At 38.5% G+C, this 26,466-nt stretch overlaps 1 protein-coding gene across 4 annotated transcripts in view; it reads left to right on the top strand.

Annotated features, from left to right (window-relative positions):
• Positions 1 to 24,865, top strand: part of tpm2 (tropomyosin 2 (beta)) — a 30,229-nt gene extending 5,364 nt beyond the window's left edge. The window contains exons 2-9 of one of the 4 annotated variants that reach the window (XM_023273079.3): positions 5,091 to 5,216; positions 8,771 to 8,904; positions 9,899 to 10,016; positions 10,531 to 10,601; positions 11,397 to 11,472; positions 13,113 to 13,175; positions 13,298 to 13,367; positions 23,987 to 24,865. In XM_023273079.3, coding sequence (XP_023128847.1) covers positions 5,091 to 5,216; positions 8,771 to 8,904; positions 9,899 to 10,016; positions 10,531 to 10,601; positions 11,397 to 11,472; positions 13,113 to 13,175; positions 13,298 to 13,367; positions 23,987 to 24,069 — 741 coding nt within the window. In that variant the 3' untranslated portion in view covers positions 24,070 to 24,865. Of the gene's footprint in view, positions 1 to 5,090; positions 5,217 to 8,770; positions 8,905 to 9,898; positions 10,017 to 10,530; positions 10,602 to 11,396; positions 11,473 to 12,328; positions 12,405 to 13,112; positions 13,176 to 13,297; positions 13,368 to 18,179; positions 18,550 to 23,986 lie in introns of those variants that run through there. The other 3 variants (XM_023273077.3, XM_055019236.1, XM_023273076.3) reach the window with 3 other exon arrangements.
• Positions 24,866 to 26,466: the final 1,601 nt, after the last annotated feature.

Below are 26,466 nucleotides of genomic sequence, written 5' to 3'. Positions count from 1 at the left end.
TACAAGTACTTGTATTTGTAGTAGTGTGTATGTGAAGATGAATCGGAATTCTTTACTGCTTAGTGTAACGATGCTGAACTAGAAATGTTGGTGAAAAGTTGCTCTTCTCAGGGATAATGACAGGGAATCCCTGTTGATTATTTGTGGCAAGTAAAAAACTTTCACATTCTCAACATGTGGCGACTGTCGGGGGCGCCCGTATAGCTCAACGCGTTGAGCGGGTGACCCATGTACAGGGGCTGGTCCCCGATGCAGCTGGCCCGGGTTCGATTCCCGCTCGCGGCCCTTTGCTGCATGTCTTCCCCCGACTCTTCTCCACTGTTTCCTGTCTCTCTCTCACTGCACCTATCTAATAAAGCTGCCAAAAAGGCCAAAAAAATAACTTTAAAAAAAAAAACCATGTGGCGACTGTTGTAGTGACTCTATTTCTATTTAAATTTTGAATCTTATTATATCCTCTCCTGTTTTGTGGAACTTCTTTTGGTGCTGTGATGTAGTGCCACTGGGTGTATTTAAATCTGAAATTGGCCACTCATTTTCACTCCTCTTTATCCTCCCCTTCTGCCATCTATGTGTTACTGTTTTCAAAATCCCCTTCATCACTGTAAACAAGAACCTCCAGGCAGCTATGTAGATGCTGAAAATGTCAGGTTTTGCCAAAGATCATGTGTGGTAAGGCAACCCCACTACTGTTTTTTTTTCTTTCTGATTTTAATGACCATGCTCACTTTCCTGTATGCATATGTTTCACGACAGCAATTCCCTTGTCACTATTTTGAGTGAACACTGTTGCTGCACCCCGTTCTTCTGCCCAAGATGATTGTGGTTGATCTAAAGAAATACAAACACAGTGTAGGATGGTGTGAGACTATTTGCTGTGTTAGGTGACTTACAAATTCATTCCAGTCTTACTGTTTACAGATGTGAGCTGCAGCCTTTCATTTGTACCTCATACTGTGGTTAACTTCCACACCTATTGCTTAATGACTCTTCAAGTAGCAAAGACAGGAATACTTAAAGGAGAATAAACTATTAAACGTTAACCAGTAGATGTGTTTTAATCAGAATAAGAATAAGAATTCATGTTATGGTAGGGCTTGTAAAGAACAGAACCAAAAAAAGAAAACAGCACTTCACATGGTACAAACTAAATAGCAAAGAAAAAAGGAGGGCTGCGTGTTCCATTCAGACTTAGATACAGATCATGCTGAAATGTGTAGCTGAGTTCTAAATTTCATTATTAAACCTAATCAAAACACTTGATTACAACACAGGAAAGCAGCCAGTGAATTATCATAAATAAAACAGCCTGGACGTGTCCTGAGCAATCATATTATGGACATTAATGGCAGAGAAAAAGTTAGTTCACTGACTAGGCTGAGATACACAGAAACATGTAAAATGACTTAGAGTTAATGGGGTTAGATCAGACACCTCTGCCAGACCCTTAATCACTTGCTACCACCTTCATTGACTATTCCATCAGCCAATTGAAAAAGCATGTTCTTCTAAATGATATAATCCATGCATTTTGTACTACAAGCTTATTAAAGACTTGAATGTGACTAAACATTTGGATATTTATGTATAAAATTGCATAGGTATTATAAAACTTTTAATGCAGCAAGTGGCAGCGGAGTGCTCTCTAAATAGATGAGGTTCTGAAGCATTTTTGTGAACACCAAGTCTTTCCCAAGTGCCAACAACTTGCTTTGCACAGCCTCATTTTGAATACAGTTCCCCCCAGTTAGTTTCTCTCCTGTGCTACGTGGTCAGATGGCCAATATACCACACAGAGAGCCAAAGAGAATTTTAAGGCCAGGAAAATGCCTCACTTCAGTGATTCTATTCATCAATAACTTGAGTCTCGCACGTGACACCTTCAAAATGTATTGCCTTCAAATATCAATCATTTCAATGATGACTTTGGTGCTGTCAGTATGGTCTTTGCGCTGTCTATGACTGATGGTGGTAGCAACTATTTAGAAAAACACCTTTGATATTTTTGAATGCCAAGAACTTGCTTTCATAACCATGGACATGACTGAGGTCTAAATTCCAGTCTCTCTCGCTTTCTCTCTCTTTCTCTCTCTCACACACACACACACACACACACACACACACACACACACACACACAGTGCCTTTTTAGACTTGATGAGATGATGTTGAACATGTCATGGAAAATATGGTCAAAGTATGTGAGGGCTCAGTATGTCCAAAGGGTGGACATTTGGATTCCATCTACTAACGAACCAATGAATATCACCATCCAGTACATTCTAAATTAGCTGTGGTTTGTGACTAATATCTCACATGATTCACAACGTGAGAAATTATTCACAGCTATTGTTTCGGCTATAGAACATAGCCAGATTCCTTTATGGCTTGCAGTCTCTCCTGTGCAACTCCACAGTGTATTTGACAAGATCAGGTAGCAATCTATTAATATATAGCAGCCATTAAACTATGCGTCTGCCAACATAGCATTTGTTCCTAGATGATCCTGGCTTGTAGCTGTTCCAATGAGTAGACCCTCACTTCTCTCTGCCTTGGTGCATTGAATACTGGCATGTCTATTTCTGTGTTCCCCCTAAAGACCTCCACCTTCTTTGAATTGTCGCTGGTCTTAGGGAGAGTCAAGGCTGTTTGTTTGGGAGTTACCACAATGACTGTAGGATCAGGATTACCCAGCACTATTTGTGAGTGAGAGGCTTCACATGGCTGTAGACAGGGAGAGACCATCAGAAGTGAGACAGAAAGGGCATTTGTTCTGGGGACATTGTCGTCAGGCCACATCACTGTCAGTACAATTGGCTTTTTATAGTCCTTGAAGCTGATGGCAACTTGCTGAAACAATCTTTTGAAATGAGTCATTGGTTAACAAAAGGCCAAGCCATCCTTTTATGAACAAGAAAACATTGTCAGCTTGTTAGAAATTATAAGCACTCATTTTCTGGGCATCATAAATCTAAATTTTACATAAATACACCTTTCTGATCATAAACATTCTAAGAAATGCAAAACAATAGTAACACCACATTTAAAAGCTGTTTTAATTCTGGCTTTAACACAAGGACTGAAAAAGGGATATACTGTAGCTGTACTTAAAGAGTGAAGAAACAGAATTTTTGCAGTTTCTCTTGGTTTCTCCATGAAGTATGTGAGATGCTGCAGTTAGTCTTTGCTTTTTCACACGTGAGTTTACCCTTATGCTGTGTGAATTCCACCAAATGTTGTGAAGAACACATCAGCCGTGCCACTAAAGGAAAACACACATCACAAAAGGTTTTAATTAAACACCACTTCCACCCTTTGATCGGCCACACTTGTCCATAACTGTTAGCCCCAGCAGACACATCCTCAGAAGAAAAGTTCCAGGGATCATAAGAGCTGTAAAAACATGGCCTGAAGGAACTTCTTTGCAGCTTCAGGATTCCTTTGAATGGACCACTGTCACTAATTCAGCGAAGAGCTAGCAAATTGTAACTGTCATAGTTGGCCAGGTGCGGCGATTTGCACTTTAGGGGAGGTTACCTGCCACTGTGTTGCATCTGACTTTTATATTGTATTTTGCCTTTGAAATAGTATAACCAACTGTTTGAACTTTTTAGTTCAACTTTCTCCCACGTCACTGAGCCAGCAGCCTGTGTTGTTAAGTTCATGGTTTTAGTTGGGGTGAAATTCAAAGGTATATAATATTGTGCGATATATTAATAGATTTTTATAAAACTTTAAATATTTGTAGTGCAGTGGATGAACACAGTCTTTCCAACCAAATTTAAATTGCTATCTGCTTTTACAGGGAAGTCCAGAAAGTTTTCTGCCAGTTATTCAAGTACCAAACATGTTTAAAAAAGACAGTCTTGGTATTGCAGTCTAATGAGAGCTTACTTTACCAAATAAGTGGACAGATTAGCAGTTTTCTTGAATAAAGCGTCATCTTTAATCCTCTCAACCCGCCGGTCATCTGCCACTGACCTGCAGGTCGAGAGGGACAGAAGAGGTAGAGGGGGTGGGGATGGGAAGGGAGAAGAGGCAGGTGGGGAACAAGAAACATACAACACACAGTTGGATACATGCATGATAAGATACAAAATACAAGCTAACACTGAAACTGATTCACAGTTTACTGTTATGATGTACGGCTCTGGCATTAAATATACTACATGTACAGCTGGTAAGTAAGATTGAAGCAGTATATAGATGAGCATGTCAAGTATGGTTAGGGCAATGCAGAGTAGATTGATGGAAATGGGCAGCTGGAAGCAGTGGGCTGGAGGAAGGTTAGCAGCAGCATCACACAGTGGACATGATGGAGACTAAGCCAGTTGGTGGGGCAGCAACCACAGATCAGAAGCTTTGGGACCAGGGACACTCCAAGAAAGGACACAGAGGGAAACAGAGTGAATGCAATCCTATAATGGTGTATATAGTAAATACATAGGTAATGAGAGAAGGGCTCAGTGCATCCAGAGTTCCCCCAGCAGCTTAGGCTTATAGCAGCATAACTAGGGGATGTCGAAGAAGAAGTCAGTTGTGTCTCGTACATGGAGACTCCAACTGACTCCCTCGGGTGCTTATTGCAATATCAATGTATGGTCATGTAATTGCACTGTAGTAAAACAAGGCAGAGTGCAGTATCTACCATAAAGCTGTTCAGGTCAGCTGGAAAGTCAGACTCCCATATGCTTGAAATCTACTTCACTTTCATCTGATCAATCCTATACTTCGTAGTAAAATATTTGACATTTTGACACTTGCTCTTGGTGAAGAGAAATGCAAAAAGCTGCTTAGAATGTTTTTCATCCAAGTAAAGTGATGATTGTACTGTAATGTGATCTACTGTATATCTTTCAGTTACTTGATTTTGAAATAGAAAATGAGCCTAAACATTTAATAAATTCATAGATTAGTTATTTTGATAGTTGATTCATTTTCTTCATTTTTAAGAAAAAATATTGAGATAATATCAAGCCTTTCCAGTGGCAGAATTTGCTGTTTTTTTGTTTTGCCATATAAAAACATGTGATTTTCCTTCAGCTTTCTGACATGTTTTGCTCCTGTGTAATGTGTGTGTTTGGGCTGTAGCTGGAAGAAGAGTTGCTGGGTCTGCAGAAGAAGCTGAAAGGAGTGGAAGATGAGCTGGACAAATACTCTGAATCCCTGAAGGATGCCCAGGAAAAGCTCGAGCAGGCAGAAAAAAAGGCAACTGATGTAAGTGAAGGGATAATATTACCTTTTTCACATAGCGTTGAACTGTTAACTTTGAACAAGGGCATTGGGGCTGGGTCAGGTGGTACCACTGCAGAGCAAAATGAATTCAAAAGGACACATTAGTCCAGGCTAAAAGTTTTATTTGATTCAACTTTTGCTTTAAAAAAAAGTGTGTAGGCGAAGAAAATATGTGAAAACCAAACATACCAGTTTAATGTGAAAATCCTCAACTTCATAAACTGCACAGAAACAGTCTTGTGCACTATTCCTACCTACTATCCATACTGTGAGCAGTCAGCATTCTAAAATCAGAAAGCCATTACACTGATCAAGTCATAATTACCTTGGTCCGTGTAATATTACTGGAAAACAATATCTCTAGGCTGTAACTCAGAATGCTGTGAAGACAACAGGGCCAATAATTGTGGACAGTTATGACTCATGCTGTTTTTGTTGAGTTATGAATCATACCATTATTATTGTACACTTTATGACCAATTATAGTGCAAAATGTCTAAGTGATGCAGGAGAGAGGGAAGCACAAAAACAGTCCTGAAAGGAATTGGGCCTCTTGTGTGCAGTGTTACTGTGATGTTACCAAAGATGGAGAAGACTTGGAGCCTTGAAAGAATTTGTTTATGCTTCCACTGCTTACCGGAGTCTGCTAGTGTGGCTGGTGTTCACGCTAGCATGAACATCTCCACCTCAGGACTTCAAGTTCTATTCACAAACATTTTTGTGCTGTGCATTCAGCAGGAGATATGATAGGAAAGCTTTTTATTGGACAAATTAGCTGCCACTTACAGTCAGCAGTGATCTGTCTTAAATAGCTGTATTATACAATGATTGCCATTTTAAAATACATTTTATAAATATTAGCTTTTTATAGTCATATATTGTGTAACTGAGGACTTTTTTTTACTTACATATTCATGAAATTTTCAAAAATTTATTTTGCACATGCGCACATATGAACACTTCCTGTAGTTCTCCACATCAGTATAAGAGCACATTGAACAATGTCTTCATACAGTTAACAATCATGTTCTTCTGCTATTTCAAAGTTAATGCTAATATCTGTAAATAAAAATAAGTCACTTTGTTCACTAATTACAAATTTTGAGTTGGGAATTTGTGACCTTTCAAATTCAGTAATCAAAGGTTAGGTTTCACATGATTAACTGTGATATTAATAACTTACAAAAGTAAAATAAACCGATAACTGCTGGAATCAACTGATGCTTCGTGTAATTTCAAAATAAGAGGCGTATCGATATTGACATCATTTTTTGAAACGGCCACCGGAAGAGCGGGTTGCCATGGAAATAGCGTGACACCCACAGACTACCTGACTGTCTGTGGATGACACCGGGAAGGAGCTGCTGGGTGAATCCTCAGAGCATGGCGACTTTTACATCCATAGACGCCGTGAGAAGGAAGATCCAGACGCTGCAGCAGGCAGCGTTCGAGGCGGAGGACCGGGCCGGGCTGCTCCAGGGGGAGGCGGACATGGAGAGGAGGGCCAGAGAGACGGTAACACGCCGAAACTCCGTCTGAAGACCCCTACCCCGGAGACTGAGGGAGCTCATGAATGAACTTCTAGATTCTTTAAGTGCTAGTAAATATCGAAGTAACCAACTATTAGAAGTAGTAACAGTCTATTCGAAACTAAACGTAAAGGTAAATGCCATTCTGTCAAATACAAACAGTTCAGTTCGCACCGTCGAAATTAAATTAAAAATGTGTTTCAAACATTCATCCATTACTTCACAAATAGATATGTGCCTCTTTGATTAATTTTTATTTGTCCACGTTTGGGTTGTTGACAAACAGTACTCTTAAAGTTAATCCAGTTTTCTTCTGTTTCTTCTGCCAGTGGTTGGACTGTACCATTAGCACTCAGCAGGTGCAACCTGAGTATTACACACCTGAATACGCAATTTAACGGCCACACTGTAGATTAGGCATTAATAAAGTGACACAAACAGTAAATTCTCTGTAGCATTACTGCGGTAATGTTGTGGTCCTTCTCACTTGTCTGTTTATTTATTCATAGCCATTCGTTAATTTATTACCCAGCACTTGAGGATTTGTGTCATTACACGCCCACTGGGTCAGGTAAAGGTTTGGAGAGGCACAGTCAAAAAGGTAGACCATTTAAAGGCTTCCTCTGTTTAATCTGAACAACAACAAAACAGCAATCATATTGTGGCCCATGACTGCAGTTTGTGTCTCCAAACCCATCCATTATCTATAAATCGCTTTATCCGCATTAGGGTTGGAATCTATCCCAGCAGACTTAGGGTGAAGGCAGAGGACACCCTGGACAGGTAACCAGTCTATCACGGGGCTACACATAGAAGCAAACAATCACATTCACACCTACAGACAATTTAGAATCATCAGTTAACCTCAGCATGTTTTGGGAGGAAGCCAGAGAACTCAGAGAAAACTCATGTGCACAGGGAGAACATGGAAACTCCACACAGAAAGACCCCAGGCCCAGCGAACCAGGGTCTTCTAGCTGCAAGGTAACTGTGATAACCACTGAGCCACTGTGCAGCCCTGTCTCCAAACCCTCCCAGAATAATGTAGTGGATACATTGTTGCTTGGTCAGATGTGTGAGACTGTAGAATACACTGGAACTGTGCTGCTGGGTTAGTGACTGACTGTACGCTGCTAATGGTACAGTTCAACCAACCACTGTAAAATACAGGAAGTAAAAATTTGAATATTAAGTCATTTTTATTTGACAAAACATTTTTAACTACATGTAATTCTTAAGCATCAATCCAAATGTGAACAATAAAAAAAACAGCAAAGACAATTATGAAGTCATCAAATATGGACAATTGATGTTTAAAACCCATTTTTCATTTCACTCATTTTAATGATGTAAATTGAACAAAGCAATGCTTCAGCTTTATGACATGATAAAAATGGACTAATGTTAGTTTGAGATGTGTTATTTCAAAGTGTTCACCGACTTAAAAATAGTGTAGAGTGAAGCACGGTCATGGATTTGTGGTAAGCGGCAGAACTCAGTTACTTTTGAATGTATCATGAATGTACACTATGATAAACAAGAACATCTTAGATATAAAACAAACAGCAAAAAAATAAACAACTAATCTATTTTTTTTATTCTCCAAATATGCAGCATGACTGGTGACTGAATGATAAATAGACGTATGTGCCTTTGAAAATTGCAAATCCTTTCACACTGGCCAAAAGAATGATGTCATTAGAGCTTCTTTTTTGGGATTACTGGTGTGTTTTTTTTCTTATTGCTGCCCATCTTAATTCTATTATCATTGACATTTTATTATGAGCCACGGAGTGCTAAACTTGAAATGAATATAGTTGTGCTTGTCATTTGAATGCATGGATACGACCAATATTGTTGCATTGGTTATATTGTTTTAAGCAGTATTTGATGTATTTACATGCACAGATTGTCACATTGTCTGTTGCTCCTCTTTAGGCCCCTGCTATATACGGTTATCATCGTCTTTATGTCTATATTGGGACTTGTGTGTGTGTGACTCAACAGGCTGAGGCTGAAGTGGCGTCTCTAAACAGGCGTATCCAGCTGGTGGAGGAGGAATTGGACCGAGCTCAGGAGAGACTGGCCACTGCTCTGCAGAAGCTGGAGGAGGCTGAGAAAGCTGCAGATGAGAGCGAGAGGTGAAGAGCTTTATGTTCGTCCACATAAAATCTTCACACTTTGTGTCCTACTGTTACTAAAACTAAACAAAAAAGTCTTTCTCTCTGTACATTGTCCTCTTCTCTCCTCAGTTATTTAGTTGAAAGTACAAATGTTTTAGAATGCAGACTGCTCATGTTGAGTGCATGACATAGTCGTTTTAGAACAGTTCCACAAACATAATTTAGTCGATAAATGTAAAAAATTACACCACACTATGATTTGTTTGTTTTTGTTTGTTAATCTTTTATTTGGCTCTGCCAGCATAAATGATTCCACAACTAGACAGAAAATGGACTGTTGCCAAGCAGCACATTGACTTTTTCCTGAACACTAGCTTTCTGGTCACTTATACATTCCCACAAGCCAACTACTTTCTATCATGAACATGTATCTGTTCACATTTATTGTTCTCTCACTTTTGACATGCCTGATTCCAGTGAGTTAACAACCTGATTAGGTCACAAGTTTCTCCATCGTTTCCTGCTCTCCATTGACAGTTACCAGTAACTTTTTATTGAGCTTTCAGACCTGCAAGACAAACAAACTTTAGGTTTTATGGTTGTTTTACAGGCCATTGTCCAACTCATTACACAGTACAACATGGAGTGTAGTCATCACGTAGTGGAGAGCTGCACTCTCAGAGTGCTTTTCTTGTTTTATTATTATTTTTAAATTACTTGGTTAACTGTTTTATAATTTCTTTTTATAAAATCATGATCCAAAAAACTGTCCTGCACTTCCAATAGTGCAACTTTTTTTCAAAGCCTACACTTCTAATTTGCAATGCAGGTTTTAAAATATAAATCTATAGTGTCCAACTCCAAACTTAAATTGTTAGGCTTGATGTACATTCCTCACAGCCATACATGAATTTGATGTAAGTAGATGTTACAGTTACCCCCAGAGCAAAAATAATGAATAAAATCACACATATTTAATTAACTGCTAATTGCTATCCATCTTTTCATTCAGAGGAATGAAGGTTATAGAGAACAGAGCAACAAAAGATGAAGAAAAAATGGAGATCCAGGAGATGCAGCTGAAGGAAGCGAAACACATCGCTGAGGAGGCAGACCGAAAATATGAAGAGGTGAGGGATCACTGCTTTTCTTGGTCAATATGGCACTTACTGACAGTGAAATGACGTGGCAATTCTAAGTTCTAATCCTATGTCAGATGTGTGCCAAATATCATTTTGAGTATTTTGTAGCAGGTAAACTATAAAAAGAGGGTTTTGCTCATCCATACCTACTGACAGCAATGTAATTTGACTTAAATCCCTCTTGTAACTTAACCCATATGTTCCCACATTACATTACTGACTATAAAGCTTTAACTTTTTCTTCACTGTGACTTAATGAAAAGTTTTTTTAAAAAAATGTATTCAAAAGAAATAAAAACTAAAAAATTAAAAAGAATTCGTTATTTCTGTAAGTGTACTGGGCTAACTCTGACCGACTCGTTACTCTGTTTAAACATTTGAACGTGTCCTTGAACTGAATATAGCGCAGATAGTTACAGTATGTAGAATGCAGAAAACGACAAGACACTTGTTGTACTGTATTAGTTTGGATGAGTCAGGTGAGAGTGCTGAATGTCTGCAGGTTGCACGTAAACTGGTGATCCTGGAGGGTGATCTGGAGCGCTCAGAGGAGCGTGCTGAGGTGGCTGAGGCGTAAGTCAATACCTGCACACCCAAAATCCACACCGACATGAGCCATTGTTCATTATTCATGTCGTCATTGTAGAGATCAAGTGGTCACAACTTTGACAACATTAGATCATACACCTTCACTTGTCATTAATGAGTTTCTTACTTTGCTGAAATACAATTTGTCTCCTTGTGTATATATTGATTGCAGTGAGAACTGTAAATGTTGCATGGACATAAATGTTATAATGATTCTGTTTACAACTGCAACTAATAATGGCTGTTTAGTTTACTGACACTATTTTCATTCCTTACAAAACCAGTATGATATCTTGTTGCCAGTTTACTTGAACAACCTTCACCTTTACAAGCTACATCACAGCTACAAAACTAGAGCTACCACCTATGTCCACCAGGTGGCAGAAAAGTAATACATCCCTGCAACCCCAAAGCATTACAACCAGCTCATCTCAACACTAGAGAAGCTGGAACCTATGTTTGAAGTTTTTGCTTTATAAATAAACAAAATTATTAATCACTTGTTAAAACTGCTGGTTATTTTTGTAATGGATTATTCATCAGAAAATCTTAACACTACTGCAAAGTATTCTTGCTTGTCTCTAGCATCATGTAGACGTGTATGAATCACACGCTGTAGGACATAACAAATGCACTAATCACATAGATTGGATGTGTGTTTTTGTTTCCTTCTGTGTGTTTGAATGCATGGATACACAACCACTGGCTGCATGGACTGTTTTATGGCTGACCTGGCCACTATCTCCCCTCACCTTCAACCTCCTGGACTAACCCCTGCAGGCGAGTGAGGGAGCTGGAGGAGGAGCTCAGACTAATGGATCAGAATTTGAAATCCATGATGTGTGGCGAGGAAGAGGTACTTAGTGTGCGAACATATCCGAAGTCTAATTGAAACTTACTGCCTTTGCTTCTCTGACCTGCAACCTCTCAGCTTCTCTTTATTTTCTGTCTAACCTGTATTCACCCTTTCCTTTTTGACATCATCATTCAGGTGTTAATGGATAGGCCTTGATTTTGATCCCACACCTGTATTATTACACTTGTGATGCTTTTGCGTTGAAAAAATATGATAGATAGATAGATAGATAGATAGATAGATAGATAGATAGATAGATAGATAGATAGATAGATAGATAGATAGATAGATAGATAGATAGATAGATAGATCGACTCTACACAAACAGACATAAAAACATTTGCCAAATCATTCAAAAGCGCCTTTGTTGTAGCTCCTGCTAGGACTCAACAGTTAATCTGAATATTATGGACACTGCAATATAGTCAAATGTAATAGCCAAATTGCAGAAGTTACAATTTTTGGAAATTGTGGCACTACTAAGATTCATTGGCCTACAAATGGTATTCTCTAGATGTAAGGGAACATGCTTGTTTGGCATAGACTACACTAAAAATGACATCATCATTTTTTTTTTTGTTTCAGTGGGAAAAATACTAAATTCAAGACTTTTTAGAAGAAGAAGATTTTAGAAGACTTATATTGCAGTATTTGTCAAAAACAATAACAATATGACCTTTTTTTGCCTATCATTCAGCCTACAGTACGTGTCTACAGGACAATATTTTGCCTTTATGACACACACATCTAGGAGTGGTCCTTCAAAAAGTGTCAGGGTTTGAGTTCTTCCACTGTCCTACCTTTCCAATCACTGCTTTTTTCTTCTTTTGCTTTTCCTCTTTCTTACATGGTTCAGTAAATCAGGTGACCTTGAGGAAGAGTTGAAAAATGTTACCAACAACTTGAAGTCACTGGAAGCCCAGGCTGAAAAGGTACAGTAGTGGTTGAGGAGCAAGAATGACCAGCCAGACTGTATATACTGTATGTTGTCTGTAATAATGTATGGACTGTAATCCTAAATTCCATGGAACCATGTCCATTCAACAAAATAATCCTCTTTAACCTGCTATGGAGTCATAAAAACTGGACTGGAACTAACTCAAAATCAAGGTTTTGCTCAAACTTCTTCACCATTTGACAAGATGTATAGATGCTTTAAATGATGTTATACCATGTTAAATACTGTGTTAACATTTGATTTGTGTAATACAAACCAAGATTTTAAAGTTTTATTGACCAAAATGTATTTCCCCCTGTCATCTTTTCTTGAATTTAAGATGTAAAAGTGAATATTGGGTGATCTGTAAAAATCTTTTTTAGTATGCAGCAGACAATATTTTTCATCCATAGTGAAAATAGAGTTGACAGCACTAGATTAGAGAATACAGTAAATACCTTGAAAAATGCAATAAGTGTTGTTAGGCCACCTTACAACTTAAGCTATAGGAAAAACAATGATTTACATGTTTTGGGCACAGACTGTGGTTAAGGTAATACAGTATCCTCATGACAAGGTTCAGATGCTTTACAGCTGTCTTACTTGTTCAAAAAAGAGCTATCTTACTTGTTCAAAAAAGATTCAAATCATCTTCCTAAGTAGTACAGCCTTTTTTAAAATACCTTTATTATTTGGATTTCAGTACTCACAGAAGGAGGACAAATATGAAGAGGAAATTAAAGTTCTTACTGACAAGCTGAAGGAGGTGAGATTCTTCAAGTCACATTTCTTTTACTGTGTTACTGTTTCTGTTGCTTACTAACATTGACAGTGTTACACATGCCAGACTTAGTAATGACACTTGTTTTGTTGTGGTTTGTCTTCCAGGCAGAGACCCGTGCAGAGTTTGCAGAGAGGTCTGTGGCGAAGCTGGAGAAAACTATTGATGATTTGGAAGGTATTCAACACTCACCTGTTGTCTTCTACTGTGTTTCCACTGACATGTCTGCTCACTGTCCTTCAGTGACAATGTTAAACTAACAAACAACTTCACTAATTCCAGTTCCAGCATTGGGACTGTCTGTGTACTGTAGCTTTGAGCGATAAAGTCAATGATGACTGGATGGACCAAATCAGTTCTAACTCAATTACTGGTCAACTGCCTGGTTGTGCTGCCTGACTGGTGACTTGTAGTGTGTGAACCTGTAGTGGTCACTAGAGACAGATAGTACTCAGCTCACCTTTTTTGTGTTTCACCTTTTCAGTCTTGTGGCTTTGACTGGCACAGTTTTGTGAAGACTGGTCAAGTTATATGTGAACAGTCATTTCAGTCACCCTAGCACAAGTGAAAAAAAGACAGAAAGTGTACTTTGGTGCCATGTGACAGTTGGATTATTGGCTTCACAAAGTTACAACTGTGGTCCGACTCACCTGCCCCTTGTCCAGTGCTAGAAAAATTTGTGCATGTGTGTGTGTGCATGTGTGCATGTACATGTCGACGTGTGCATGGGAGGGTTCAAACTAAATCAAATTAATCTATCATTACATGAACCTATGAAAGGCTGCTGCACACACAATGTTGCATTTGACTGACTGCTGTCTGACAGTAACCAGTCGCAAACAATGAATACAACCTGAAACACTCACCTTGAGTTCTGTGTACTGATTCAGATACCTCTCTTTGAGGTGCTTCGAGGTTTTCCTTCTTTTGTTTAAAAGCATTGTGGCTTTGTTGCATTCTGACTGTTGGTTGACTAGAACTGCTTCCTGATCATCTAACTCAAATATGACATATGTCCATACAGAACTTTTTTTCATATTTTGCATGCTGTTGTTTTTGTACTGTAACTCCAGTACCTATGGCATCTACAAGTACTTTTGGTACCTATGGTACTATAGAAAAACAAGTACTGTCACATTTTAGTAATTTTAGCCTCATCTTTGCACTGAAATATTGGTTCTTGTGGTATCCCTACTTGGAACCTTGTGCAGAAAACACATCCTAAGCATGATGTCTGTTTAAAGAACTTGTGTGTCTCTCTCTTAAAACAAAGTTTACTCGAACTGACAAGAAATCTACTGCCAGAACAAACATTGAACTAAAGAGACTGGCTACAGATAATGACACTAAGTTAACTAAATGACTAAGTGACTCTTAATTTAGGGGGGCGGGACACAAGAAAGGATGGCTGGTGTTGTTGTTTCCAAAATTCAGCACTAGGATCTGGGTCAACAGGTGTATATAGTAAGGCAGTAGATGGAAAATCTCATCAGGTCAGGCATAAAGCACCCTACAGGACAACAGTCCTCATCAGAATCTGCATGCCTTATCTCCTCAGGTAGGTCAATCTAAAGCCCTAATGGCAAACTTAAAACTTGATTTTGGTCAAGTCAGAAGGGCCCCACCTAAAGATCTGTGGCTGTGAACACATTCATGTGGTATCAGCATTTCTGATACATAGCTTGGAGACAGACCGCGATGAGCTTTACAAGTGATCACTAAAATCTTAAAGTCCATCCATCCATCCATCCATCCATCCATTATCTATACACCGCTTAATCCTCACTAGGGTCATGGGGGGGCTGGAGCCTATCCCAGCTGACTCAGGTGAAGGCAGGGGACACCCTAGACAGGTTGCCAGTCTGTCGCAGGGCTACATATATAGACAAACAATCACTCTCACATTCACACCTACAGGTAATTTAGAGTAATCAATTAACCTCAGCATGTTTTTGGACTGTGGGAGGAAGCCGGAGTACCCGGAGAAAACCCACGCATGCACAAGGAGAACATGCAAACTCCATGCAGAAAGATCCCGGGAAAGCCGGGACGCGAACCAGGGACCTTCTTGCTGCAAGGTGAAAGTGCTAACCACTACGCCACTGTGCAGCCCAATCTTAAAGTCAATTCTAAAAATGACAGAGAGCCAATGGAGGGATTCCAGGACTGGAGTGATGTGTTTGAACCAGTTAGAAGCCCAGCTGCTGCAATCTAGAGAGAATGACTTACCAGAGAGGAGGGAGTTAAATAGTCAGGTCATGACAAAATGAATGTGTGAATTACTTTTTCTAGATCTGACTGTAAAAGAAATGATTTTAGTCTGGAGATGGTTCTCATATGTGGATAGCAGGACTGGATGTGTGGATCAAGGCCTAAATTGGAATAGAACTCCGAGAATACTTGCACTGGTTTTATTTTAGCTGATAGCGGGCCAAGGCTATTATCAGTGAAGCTGATTTTTGTGTGTGTGATACTGAACAAAATTGTTTCGGATTTTGAAATGTTAAACTGAAGGAGATTATGTGTCATGGGACAATTTTTATCTCTAAGACAGTTGCTTGGATTGTTGAGGAGAAGATGTATCGTTTGTCGTCCACATAGCAGTGACAAGATACATGGTGCTACTGGATGATTTTTAGTAATTAGATTAAGAATAAATATTGACCTAAAATCAAACCTTGCAGCACACCACAGGTAATTTCAATCGTAGAAATCGAACACATACGGTGGCTGCACAGGTTCTTTTAAAAGGTACAAATATAACCAAGTGCATTACCCTTGTTGCCAACCCAGAATTCCAGATAGTTAATTAAAAAGGCATGTTCAACTGTGTGAAAGGCTGTACTTAGGTCTAAAAGAATTTAAAGAGATCAATTAGAGCTCTCTCCCCTGTCGGCTGCTAAAAGGACGTCCTTAGATATCTTGAGGAGGGCAGTTTCTGTGCTGTGTAAAGTTTGAAAATCTGACTGAAATTTGTCACAGATATTATCATGACACATAAAAGCTGAAAATTGGATTGAAAACAAAAAGGAAATTTTGAAATTGGCCTACAGTTGTTTTAAAAAAGAGTTGAACCACAGCATGTTGTGTTCTGTTCTTTTAATGGTCTGCAAAACGTGGGCCCAATAAAATTATTAAAGATAAAAAGGACAAAGATGCTGGTTCAAAATTGATAAAATAGGAATGTTTCAACACATAAATCTAACGTGTAAAACATGCATCTGAGGTGGGGGTACATAGCGGCCTTATGTCCTTGACTTTGTTCAAAAAACACTTTAAAGACCTCTCACATGTCTCTTAGGAGGCATCAGTAAAAAGACGGGGAGAGGGAGATGCCTTGGGTCCAATACCTTGAATTAAAGTCAGGGGTTAGAATGATTTGCTAACATTAAGTTCAAAAAGAAAGGTATTCTTGCTTATTTAACTGCCTTTTACTTATTCTTCACAGCCTCTTTCCATATGAGGTAAAATATATGTAAAAAAAATTTTCTTTAATTCTTTGCTTTCGCCTACAATCTCTTTTTAATTATTTGGTAGTTCCATATATCCAGGGCTGCAGTAGTTTTACACATTTTTGGATCCTGTAGAGTCTCTGGCAGTCTGGCAGGTGTGACTTAAAAAGGGAGACTGTTAAAATGAGAATTAGTGGGAAACACTCAGAATAATTGCAAGTGGACAGTGAATTATCAACCGGTAACTGGATGTATCAATGTGAACAGATAGATGAGATAAAACAGCATGAAATAAACCATTTTGTGATCAGACACACAGACAATAGCCTCAGCCCCAACTTCATCTTAGTGTAGTTGGGGCTGAAGCTATTGTATAAAACCAAGTCCAAGTTGTTACCTTTTCTGTAATCAGTTATAAAAATCTGCAATGAGCAGCAGACATGTTTGTCGTGAACAAAAATTTACATACACTTGTAAACAGTATGTATATCATGACAGACTAGAGTTTCCAATGATTCCAGCAACTCTGAATATTTTCAGAAGACATATAATAAATCTATTCAAGAACCAAAATGCATGATTGCTTTTTTCTGACCAAGGGTTTTAATGATTCCATCATAGAAAATTCAGATTTATAGGAGTCATTTCAAACCATGATATATATGGTCTTTAAAGTGTATGTAAACTTTTGCTCATGGCAGCATGTTAACGTCAACTAATTCCACTGTACTCTTGGATAAAAACACTGTTTGCATCTGCAGCCTGCCTTACAGCTGGCAGTGATGGCGATATGTGTAGTCAGGAGGGCTTCAGTAAGAGGACTACAAGATGTCTCTGGGGTTATTAGAAACAATCCAAACTATTAGTTGTGACAAAATTATGACCTAAAAATGACTTGTTATTAAGCGATCTGAAACTTAAAATACCAAAGCCCACTATGTTGCACTTTAGAGCACAGAATAACTGAGGCTGCAGAGGGACATGAACTAATGTAGTGCTCTCAGTTGATACTACATTGGGTATTTGTCAGGTATGTGTTCACACATATACCATTGCAGCTATTGTATACACACAGCGGAATTTGTTTTCAGAAAGTGTAGACTTCCAACATGGCTACAAGTGGACACAATTCTGTTGCATAAATGCATATAAAATTTCAGTAACAGTAAAATGAGTGCAAAAATGTTGGAGGTGTTTGCTGGGTTCATCCTGATACTAATTCTCAACGTTATGTGTTGCTCACTTTGTCTTTATGTTTTTCCAGTCTATAACATTTAGCTGATTGAGCTTCAAGTTGAAACTTGCATGATTTAGCTGTTACTGGTGCTTTGCGAGTTGTAGTAACCAGTTTCTGCGATGACATTAACACCAGGGAATTTTGCTTATCCGGTGTGAAGGTTTCCAATTTCAGCACTGTTTAATTTTCTTTTTGTTGTACTTCTCTGTCTTCTGTTCTGTCACCTCAATCTGTCCCCACTCTGTATGTTTCTCTATGTGGACACTCGTCTGTGTGTGTGTGTGTGTGTGTCCTCCTCAGATGAAGTGTATGCTCAGAAGCTAAAGGGCAAGGCTCTCAGTGAGGAGCTGGATCTGGCCCTCAACGACATGACTACACTGTAGATGCTCTCTGTCTTCCTCTCTGCCCCTTCCTCCTGTGGGAACTCTTCTTCGCCTATCTGCTGTTTTTCCATTTCACAGTGGTATTATGGGCTAGAAGGTTATAGAGGTGCAATGTGCTAAATTCACAAACCCTTTAGTAAGCTGTATCTCTATTACTCAGGACTGGTCTTTTTACACATAATCACTGCTACGTGTCTATAGTTCACTGAGTTAATGTTCTCTCATTAGTGAAATATTCATGTTGACCTGTTTTCCCCTCTATCTCTGTAATAAATGATTTAAAGTTCTCTTGCCTTTTCTGTTTTCTCTCAGTTTCTTTCTTTTCTGCTTATTTCACACTGTAAGCAATGTTAATAAATACAATGCTTCTTGAAGCACACCAGATATGAACGATAAATAAATATATCAGGGTTTCTGCAGGGCATTAAAAAGCATTAATAGTCATTAAGTTGATTTTGCAAAAATCAAGGCCTTAAATGGCATTAAAAATCATTAAATTTGATTCTCAGTGGCATTAAAAATTTGTTCTGAAGTTTTCAAGAAAAATATTTGATAATAATATAATAATGTTTAATTATAGACTGCGACTCGTCAGATATGTGCATCTGCGTAAACATGCCTAAGCATTGCGAGAATTGTTCCGGCCGGTTGGGTACAATTGCCAAAAACTGGATGTTTGGAAAGTGGCCAGCAGGCTGGAGCAGGTGGAGGAGGGCTGGGAAATGGGGAAATGCAAATTCCAGCAAAAATGGTTAGAAAACGTGGAATTCATAGCATTAAAATGCCGTTAAAAAGCTTTAAATTTGACTGGCTGATTTCTGCAGAAACCCTATATAAGTATGTGTACATATATATATATGTATATATATATATATATATATATATATATATATATATATATATATATATATATATATATATATATATATATATATATATATATATATCACTGATGTATTAAAACTCTAGTGGCATATAATAGAATAAACATAACTTGTTTCATTTTTAGTTGGTTTTCTTTAGTTTTCAGTTCATTTTAGTTTGCCTCTTTTTCTTCTGGTAGTAGATTGGTCCATTGATCGTAAGGTTGAAGGTTTGACACCCAACCCCTCCACATGCCAAAGTGTCCTTAGGCAAGACACTGAACCCCAAGTTGCTCCTGATGACAAGGAGGCACCTTACATGGAAGTTCTGTCGTCAGTGGTGTGTGAATGAGAAACACATTGGAAAGCGCTTTGAGTACCAGTAAGGTAGAAATGCCCCATATGGATAGTTCTAGGCTCATGACATGATCAAACGCTAAGTGATTAGGAGCTAGGAAACCAAAGACCTGTGATATGAAGTAACATTTGACGTTATGGAGGTAGCTTCATATTTAACGCTGTGTTTTCAGTACTACAATGGTGGTTCACTTCTCATCGGTGATATCTCCATGGTAACTCACACTGAATTCCTGTCCTGCTCTGGTGCAGATTATGTTCCAGTTAACAGATCAGCATATACAAAAGCACCCCCTACTGACAGATCAGTTGTCTTAGAGAAGGGCATCAGCGTTCCTGGAAGATCATGGAAATCTAGCGTACAGATAGTCGGGAGAGAAGAGAGTCTTTAGAGCTGCAAGCCATTTTAAATTCATTTCACTGTTCTATATGCCTGTGCCAGCGTGTGTGGTATAACTAGCTCAGATAAAGAAGGTGGTACATGTCCATACAAGGCTAGTTAGCCAAGTTAACCTTAAAACCAGCTTCTGCTTGCACCAACAGCCAGATAAGAAAGGCCAGAATGGGTGTTATATGATCTTATTTGAACATTTTTGTTGAGATTCAATTTGCAGCATTCTGATCAATCTGAAAACTAAGAGCACTAATAGCAGAAAAAGGATATTACAGTAAGGAAGTGTGGAGGATACACATGCATGGATCACTGTTTCAGCCTAATACTGTGACAGAATAAATTGGATTTTAGGGAAAAATGCTGTCTTGACAAAATCTATGAAACTGGAATGTCAGACATCCATCCATCCATCCATTCATTATATGTACACCATTTAATCCTCTGTAGGGTTGTGAGGGGCTGGAGTCTATCTCAGCTGACTTAGGGTGAAGGCAGATGACACCCTGGACAGGTCACCAGTCCATCACAGGACTACACATAGAGACAAACAATCACACTCACATTCACACCTATGAACAATCGAAACCCACGCATGGATAACATGCAGCACCACACAGAAAGATCCCAGTCCCAGGCTGGGGATGTTGTAGCTGTGAGGCGACGGTGTGAACAGCCAAGCCACAGCCCGGACAGGAATCCAAAATCATCACATCAAAGGTTTTCGATGGTCCAGCTTCAAGTAATAATACAGCCATCAGCAGTAATACAAACTCTTACACAAATGCCTATATTTTTACCAGGTCCAACAGCTTTTAATAGCAAAACATTCATGCTCATCTATTTTTTATTTCTGATAGACACGCCTCAAAATTATTCCCAATAGAGAGATGGAAGATGTCAATTTTTTTTACAATACATGTAGCTCATTATCAAGTAACTACTGTAGACATAAAAACATAGGGCCAAGGACTGATCCCCTACTTCACAAACATCAGAGACTGTATTATTGTAACTTAGTCGTTGAATTATATTTGATACATATGAATAAAACCATGAAGGCATTCTTGCTTGAATATCAAAATGCTTTTCAAAAAAATTTAAAAGTAAATTATGCACCAAATAGTTAAAATTGCACTTGTTAAGAAGCAGCAACATTAATATTAACTTAGAATCGACAGTTATCAGTAGATCACTCCCAACTTTGGTCAAAGCAGTTTCAGTTGAATGATATGATCTAAAGCTAGATTAAAATGTGTCAAAAAGATGGATACATTGGAAATAAGTTGATTACCTTTCAAGTAATTTTGCCATAAAAGAATCATTAGTCTACTGTATAATATTTTAGAATGTATGGGGCAGTATTGCATAGTTTCTTTAAATAATGGTTTAAGAATGGCAGTTTTAAAGCCGAGGTCCACTGAGTCCACGGAAAGTGACCTATTGGGAATATCAAGGATAGGGCTATTTGAAACAGGCAACAGTACCTTAAAAAGATTAGATGGGATATGTTCTAATATGTGGCTTGTAGGTTTGGAAACAGTTCCCAGGTTTTTCGAGGACTCAGATGAAACCATTTCAAACTGTGAATGCAGTTGGTCTGAGTCCCAGTGCCTGCATCCATCAGAGTCTTCGACAGTTCATAGCCATCATTCACAGCGGAGTATTAACCAATTTTATCTCTATTTAATCCCTAATTGAGTCAGTCTTGCTTGTGAAGAATTTCAGAAAATTGTCCGCATTGAATGAAGAGCTATTGGAAAGGGTGTTCTGTGTCAGTTTAACGCTTAGTATCTGTATCAAACAAAGGTCTTCAATTATTTATATCAGTGTTAATCATTCAAGTGAAATATGCTGTCCTAGCAGTGGAGAGGTTCAGGTATACTTCTTAAACTCTGACCAGGCAGGATAAAAGGCAGGTGACGGATGTTTTCTCAAGATGTCTACAAATCTGTTAGAGTCTCATTTGAAAACAATGGCACTGATTTCATCTGATTGCATTTTCTGGTTGTAAGACAAGCATAGTTACATATGTACGAGGTTGTGAGCAATTACTTGGAGTACAGAGACAGTTACTGGAAAAGACACTGAAGTGACCAGAAACTGAAACTTAAATGTGAAGCAAATGCCAAATAGATCAAACATTAACACTGACACCCTTTTGTAAAGAATTAAGTCCAGCTTATTTCCACGGTTGTAAGTGGCATTCTTCACGTGTTGGGTAATGTCAAACTTTGGCAACCCAACAGTTATTTGCATGCAAGTTAAAACCATGCAGTAAAGTAACTGCAGCGATTCATAAAACTCAGATAGAGGTTGAGAAATCATCACTAGTGCATTTAGTGCAGGCGAAAAGGATGGAAAAGATGGCTGTTGTTCATTCCCCTTTTCTGACTAGATTTGCAGAAAATAAGAAGCTGGAGGAGAACCCTCAATAAGTGTCACTGTGGCAGCAGACAGAGGATGGTGTGACGATCCTCTTGAAAGTGTTTTGTACATTATCACAGTGTGAGATTATTACTATTAATAATAATATTGTTCTTTCAAGTAAATCACTTTTTAGAGTGGCTTAAGGAAACTTTGCAGATGCATCAAAAAAGATGAAAACTACTGCGGTGCCCTCTACAAAATATCAGTGATGTAGCTCTAGTGGGTATGTTTTACCCACATGTACGGAATTTAGTGGTCGCTTGTAATATCTCAAGACTTCTGAAAATGCGACTTGGAAGCATATCCTTAACCCAATGGGGTTTTGGCACATAGCCACAGCGAATTTTGATGTTTCAGTTTTTGCTATGTGGGAAAAAGCTGTTGTTCAATTTGATTTTACTTATATAGCGCAAATTCACAACATGTGTCATCTAACAGCACTTAACATAACATGGTACAGATCTTAAGAATTTTAAACAGAGAACAGAGAACTCAACAATCCAAAGCTGCCTTTGGATTCCCTTTGAGCAAGCAGTCAAACATGGGTGAGCAAAGATGTCATTTCTGATTCTAGGTGTTCTCTAACACCACACAGAAACTGATACGTTACTCCTGTGTGCCCTATCCAATTAGAGTCCATGCCTGAAGACATTATTTACCCTCCATAAAATACTTTGACTGCGGTGCACCGCAACATGTAAAAAGGTTTTGCATACTCAGTAGAAACACTTGTGTGGTCTATCATTGATTAACCTGGGGTGATAGAAAGGCACTCTGTATCTCAGAGAACATGCTGTAGGGTGAACTGGTTCCACAAACTGGGCAATCAAGAAACAAGAATAGCAAACAGTGACCAGTGTGTATTCCAGAGCTGCTGTAATGTAATAAGTAGCAGTTCATCATGAACATGAGATTATAGTAACTGTATGAAAAATAGATTCTGAAAGTGCACGTCTTGATATTGTAGGTGGATATCGTCTCTGCTGTGAAAAAAAGAAATTTATTCCCAGAAAAGTGTAAAGTTGTTGATAAAAGAAAGTAATGGACAAACAAAATGTAGCCATGTAAGAGTAACTGACTGAAAGCCTGTTCACATGTACATGTGTGTGTTATGTAATGCCGCTTTTTCCATGTGTTTTGACCAAACACAAATGCAGTTTTAGGTCATGAAAACAGAGCTTTTGGAAAACCTCCAGGGTGAAGATATTCAGAAACTCAGTGTGCAGTGGTAACAGACAGGTAAAATAGCGGAATTGGCTTGTGATGTGGGGGTGTGTGCCATTATCTCCTTTGTTTATATGAGGTTATTCTGTGCAGTGACAGAAGTACCATACTGGAGCTTACAATGCTTACAGGACTACATGTGTACATGTACATAATGCCAACACGGCTCTAGGGTTAGGGTTCGGTTTCTGTCCCATTGCTTTGGCACGGTTTTGACAGTGCCAGAATTGTGTTGTTCGATTCTTCATAAACTTGTCAAAGTGATAGTGTCATTTGTAAAGTTTTGGATTGAATTTGAAAAAAATAATTAACCTGCTTGTATCTGCTTGCCTTTTTAGTAAACTAATTTATGTTAAAGCTACAACACAAAGTCTGTGCATAAAAACTGTAGAAGAGAAAGATCACTAGATTGTTTGTATCTTCTCTGAAGCTCACTTGTAACTTTGTTTCCAACTATAGAGAAACTGGCCCAAGCCAAAGAAGAAAATCTGGATATGCACCAAGTGTTGGACCAAACTCTTCTGGAGCTCAACAATCTATAGAGACCTCGACAGATCTGGATGAAGCCTGATAGAGCATGAGAAGAAATGGTTTAATCCACCACCCAAAGCTTCCAGCCTGAATCCTGATAGATGGTACCTCAGTGTAGTCATAACAGAAATATGAGGCTTGATACACATCTATTGAGCCCCTCAAAGGACATGAGCAAGAAAATTGCATATCAGTATAAATTAAAGCATATCTGTATGCACTATATAGTTCATCAGAAATAATCATCAATATAAAACAGTACTAGACCATCACTGACTGCAACAGCTATCTCAAAGGCAAATATTTCAGCTTCAAATTTTTTTCTTATTTGGCCAAAAATTATGATGTTTTTCTCTGTGGATATATTCATGAACACTGTAGAGCACATGTGTGTATTGTCATCTTTAAAAGTAATGATAAGAGACTGAGACTCGTACAAAGTAGTTACTACTGCGCACAAAAAACTGTTCTCCTTCAACACCAGCAGCAATTGTTAACATCTCACTGACCTATGTAGAAATTTTGCTGACATGAACCTTGTCTTGTGTGTAAGTTTTGAAACTCACAAATGACGGGGACTGCTCATATTTTAGATAATGACAAACAGTATATTTTAATTTTTAATTCGGAGGACGTTTTTTGTTATTGTTTTTTTTTAACTTGTGTATTGTGTACAAGTTGTATTATGGTACAAACTAGTTGTGAGGCTGGTTTTCCATATTGAAGGATGAAATGAATGCTGGAGCTTTATTATTGTCATCTAACTTTAAAGGCTTTATTCCTAAAATAATAAATTGCTTAATTCCACATTGCCATTTTGGTGTGACCTTTTCCAGGAGGTTGTTTTAAACTGTCCTTAAAACTAGTTCATCTAAACTGAAAACTAAGACAGTGGATAGAAAAACAAAAATTAAGATTTGTTTTGTCAATATATAGGAACATGTGCTTAAATTTTGTATCCAGTGCTATTGCAATAATTTTTAAGTAAGGTCAATAATATCCCTGAGAATTTACAGAGAAAAATAGCTCATTGTGCATAAAATAAGTAATTCTAAGTCCTCACTCACAGAAAGAAATTAAATGTAATGCATACTTGTTTTTTGTTTGGCTGCACAAGTTATAAGACATCCATGGTTTCATGAGGGACATTACTGCTCATTTAAAAATCTCAGCAAGTAAAATTTTCCTGTTTATTTCTGCAGCCAAATGAGAGAAGAACCCCTTAGAACGCCATTAAATTCACTTCCACTTTATTTTCTTAAAACCCGTACACTAAAACCATATGAACATTTGTGCACTCATTGCCATAAGTCATCTTGAAAATGAGTCCTTTGAAAAGCTCAGCTAGTTGGGACCCAGATGCAGATACTGAGAGGACTGTGGTGAAACAGGGCGAGTTAATATAGAAGAAGTCACTGAACAGGTGGACGAGGCTGGTTTCAAAATGATGGCCGGAGAATGGTGTGGAGTGACAAAGGAATGCTGAAGCACAGATGGGTTTGATTAGATTTAAGGAAGCGAGGCACACACAAGGGTCTCCACGACTGAGCATAGAAGTCAGGTAGGTCAGAATAATGAAAGCACTTGAAGCAGAAATGCTCATCTGAATCTCCGGAGAACATGCTAGAGCCACTGTTGCACTACCACGGGAACGACGCAATCTGGCAGCAGAGTGATGAGCTTAATGAATTCCAGATGTGCTTCATCTGTTGCCACTTGGAGCCAAGTCACACCTGGACAGAGAAGACGGAGGATTCAACTAAGGAGTGAAGGAAGCCATCAATGTCAAATTCAAACAGCCTTCTCTTGTCCGTGACAGATCAAGCACCTACAATGCAATGATAAAGTCTCTGTACAGAAAGTTTCACCATAATTAACATCTTGAGTCGCTCCTGACATGGCAGATTCATATCATTGTAAACTGGCAGCTCTAACGGTCAAGAAGACAGTTTTTTATTCCAAGTTATTTTTTATCCTTTTTTGCCTTTATTATATAGGACAACGGAGAGAGACAGAAAACGTGGGTAGAAGAGTGGGGGAATGACATGCAGTAATTGGCCATATGCTGGATTCAAACCCATGACCACTGCATCAGGGACTACAGCCCTTGTTTTATGGGCCGTTGCCCTCTCAGCCAGCTGAGCTGTCTGGATGCCCAGAAGACAGTTATTTTCTACATTTGTACTTTCCTTTTCTTTCCTTTTTTTTCATAATTCTAGAAATGTTTGAATTCATACGTTAATTAAAACTGGTTAAAAGCACAATGAAGAAGATGCTTTAAAAGTTTAACTTTGAAAATGTACAACTCTAAAATTGATGTCTGCTATAAAATGCAATGCTGTTAGTCACAAAGCCAGTCACATGACCACGGTTTGTTCCGGGTCACACCTGTGGGATTGTGGGTCAAA

This window comes from Amphiprion ocellaris, chromosome 17 (assembly GCF_022539595.1).
Source record: "Amphiprion ocellaris isolate individual 3 ecotype Okinawa chromosome 17, ASM2253959v1, whole genome shotgun sequence".
Lineage (NCBI taxonomy): Eukaryota > Metazoa > Chordata > Actinopteri > Pomacentridae > Amphiprion > Amphiprion ocellaris.
This window is presented reverse-complemented; position numbering and strand designations above follow the sequence as displayed.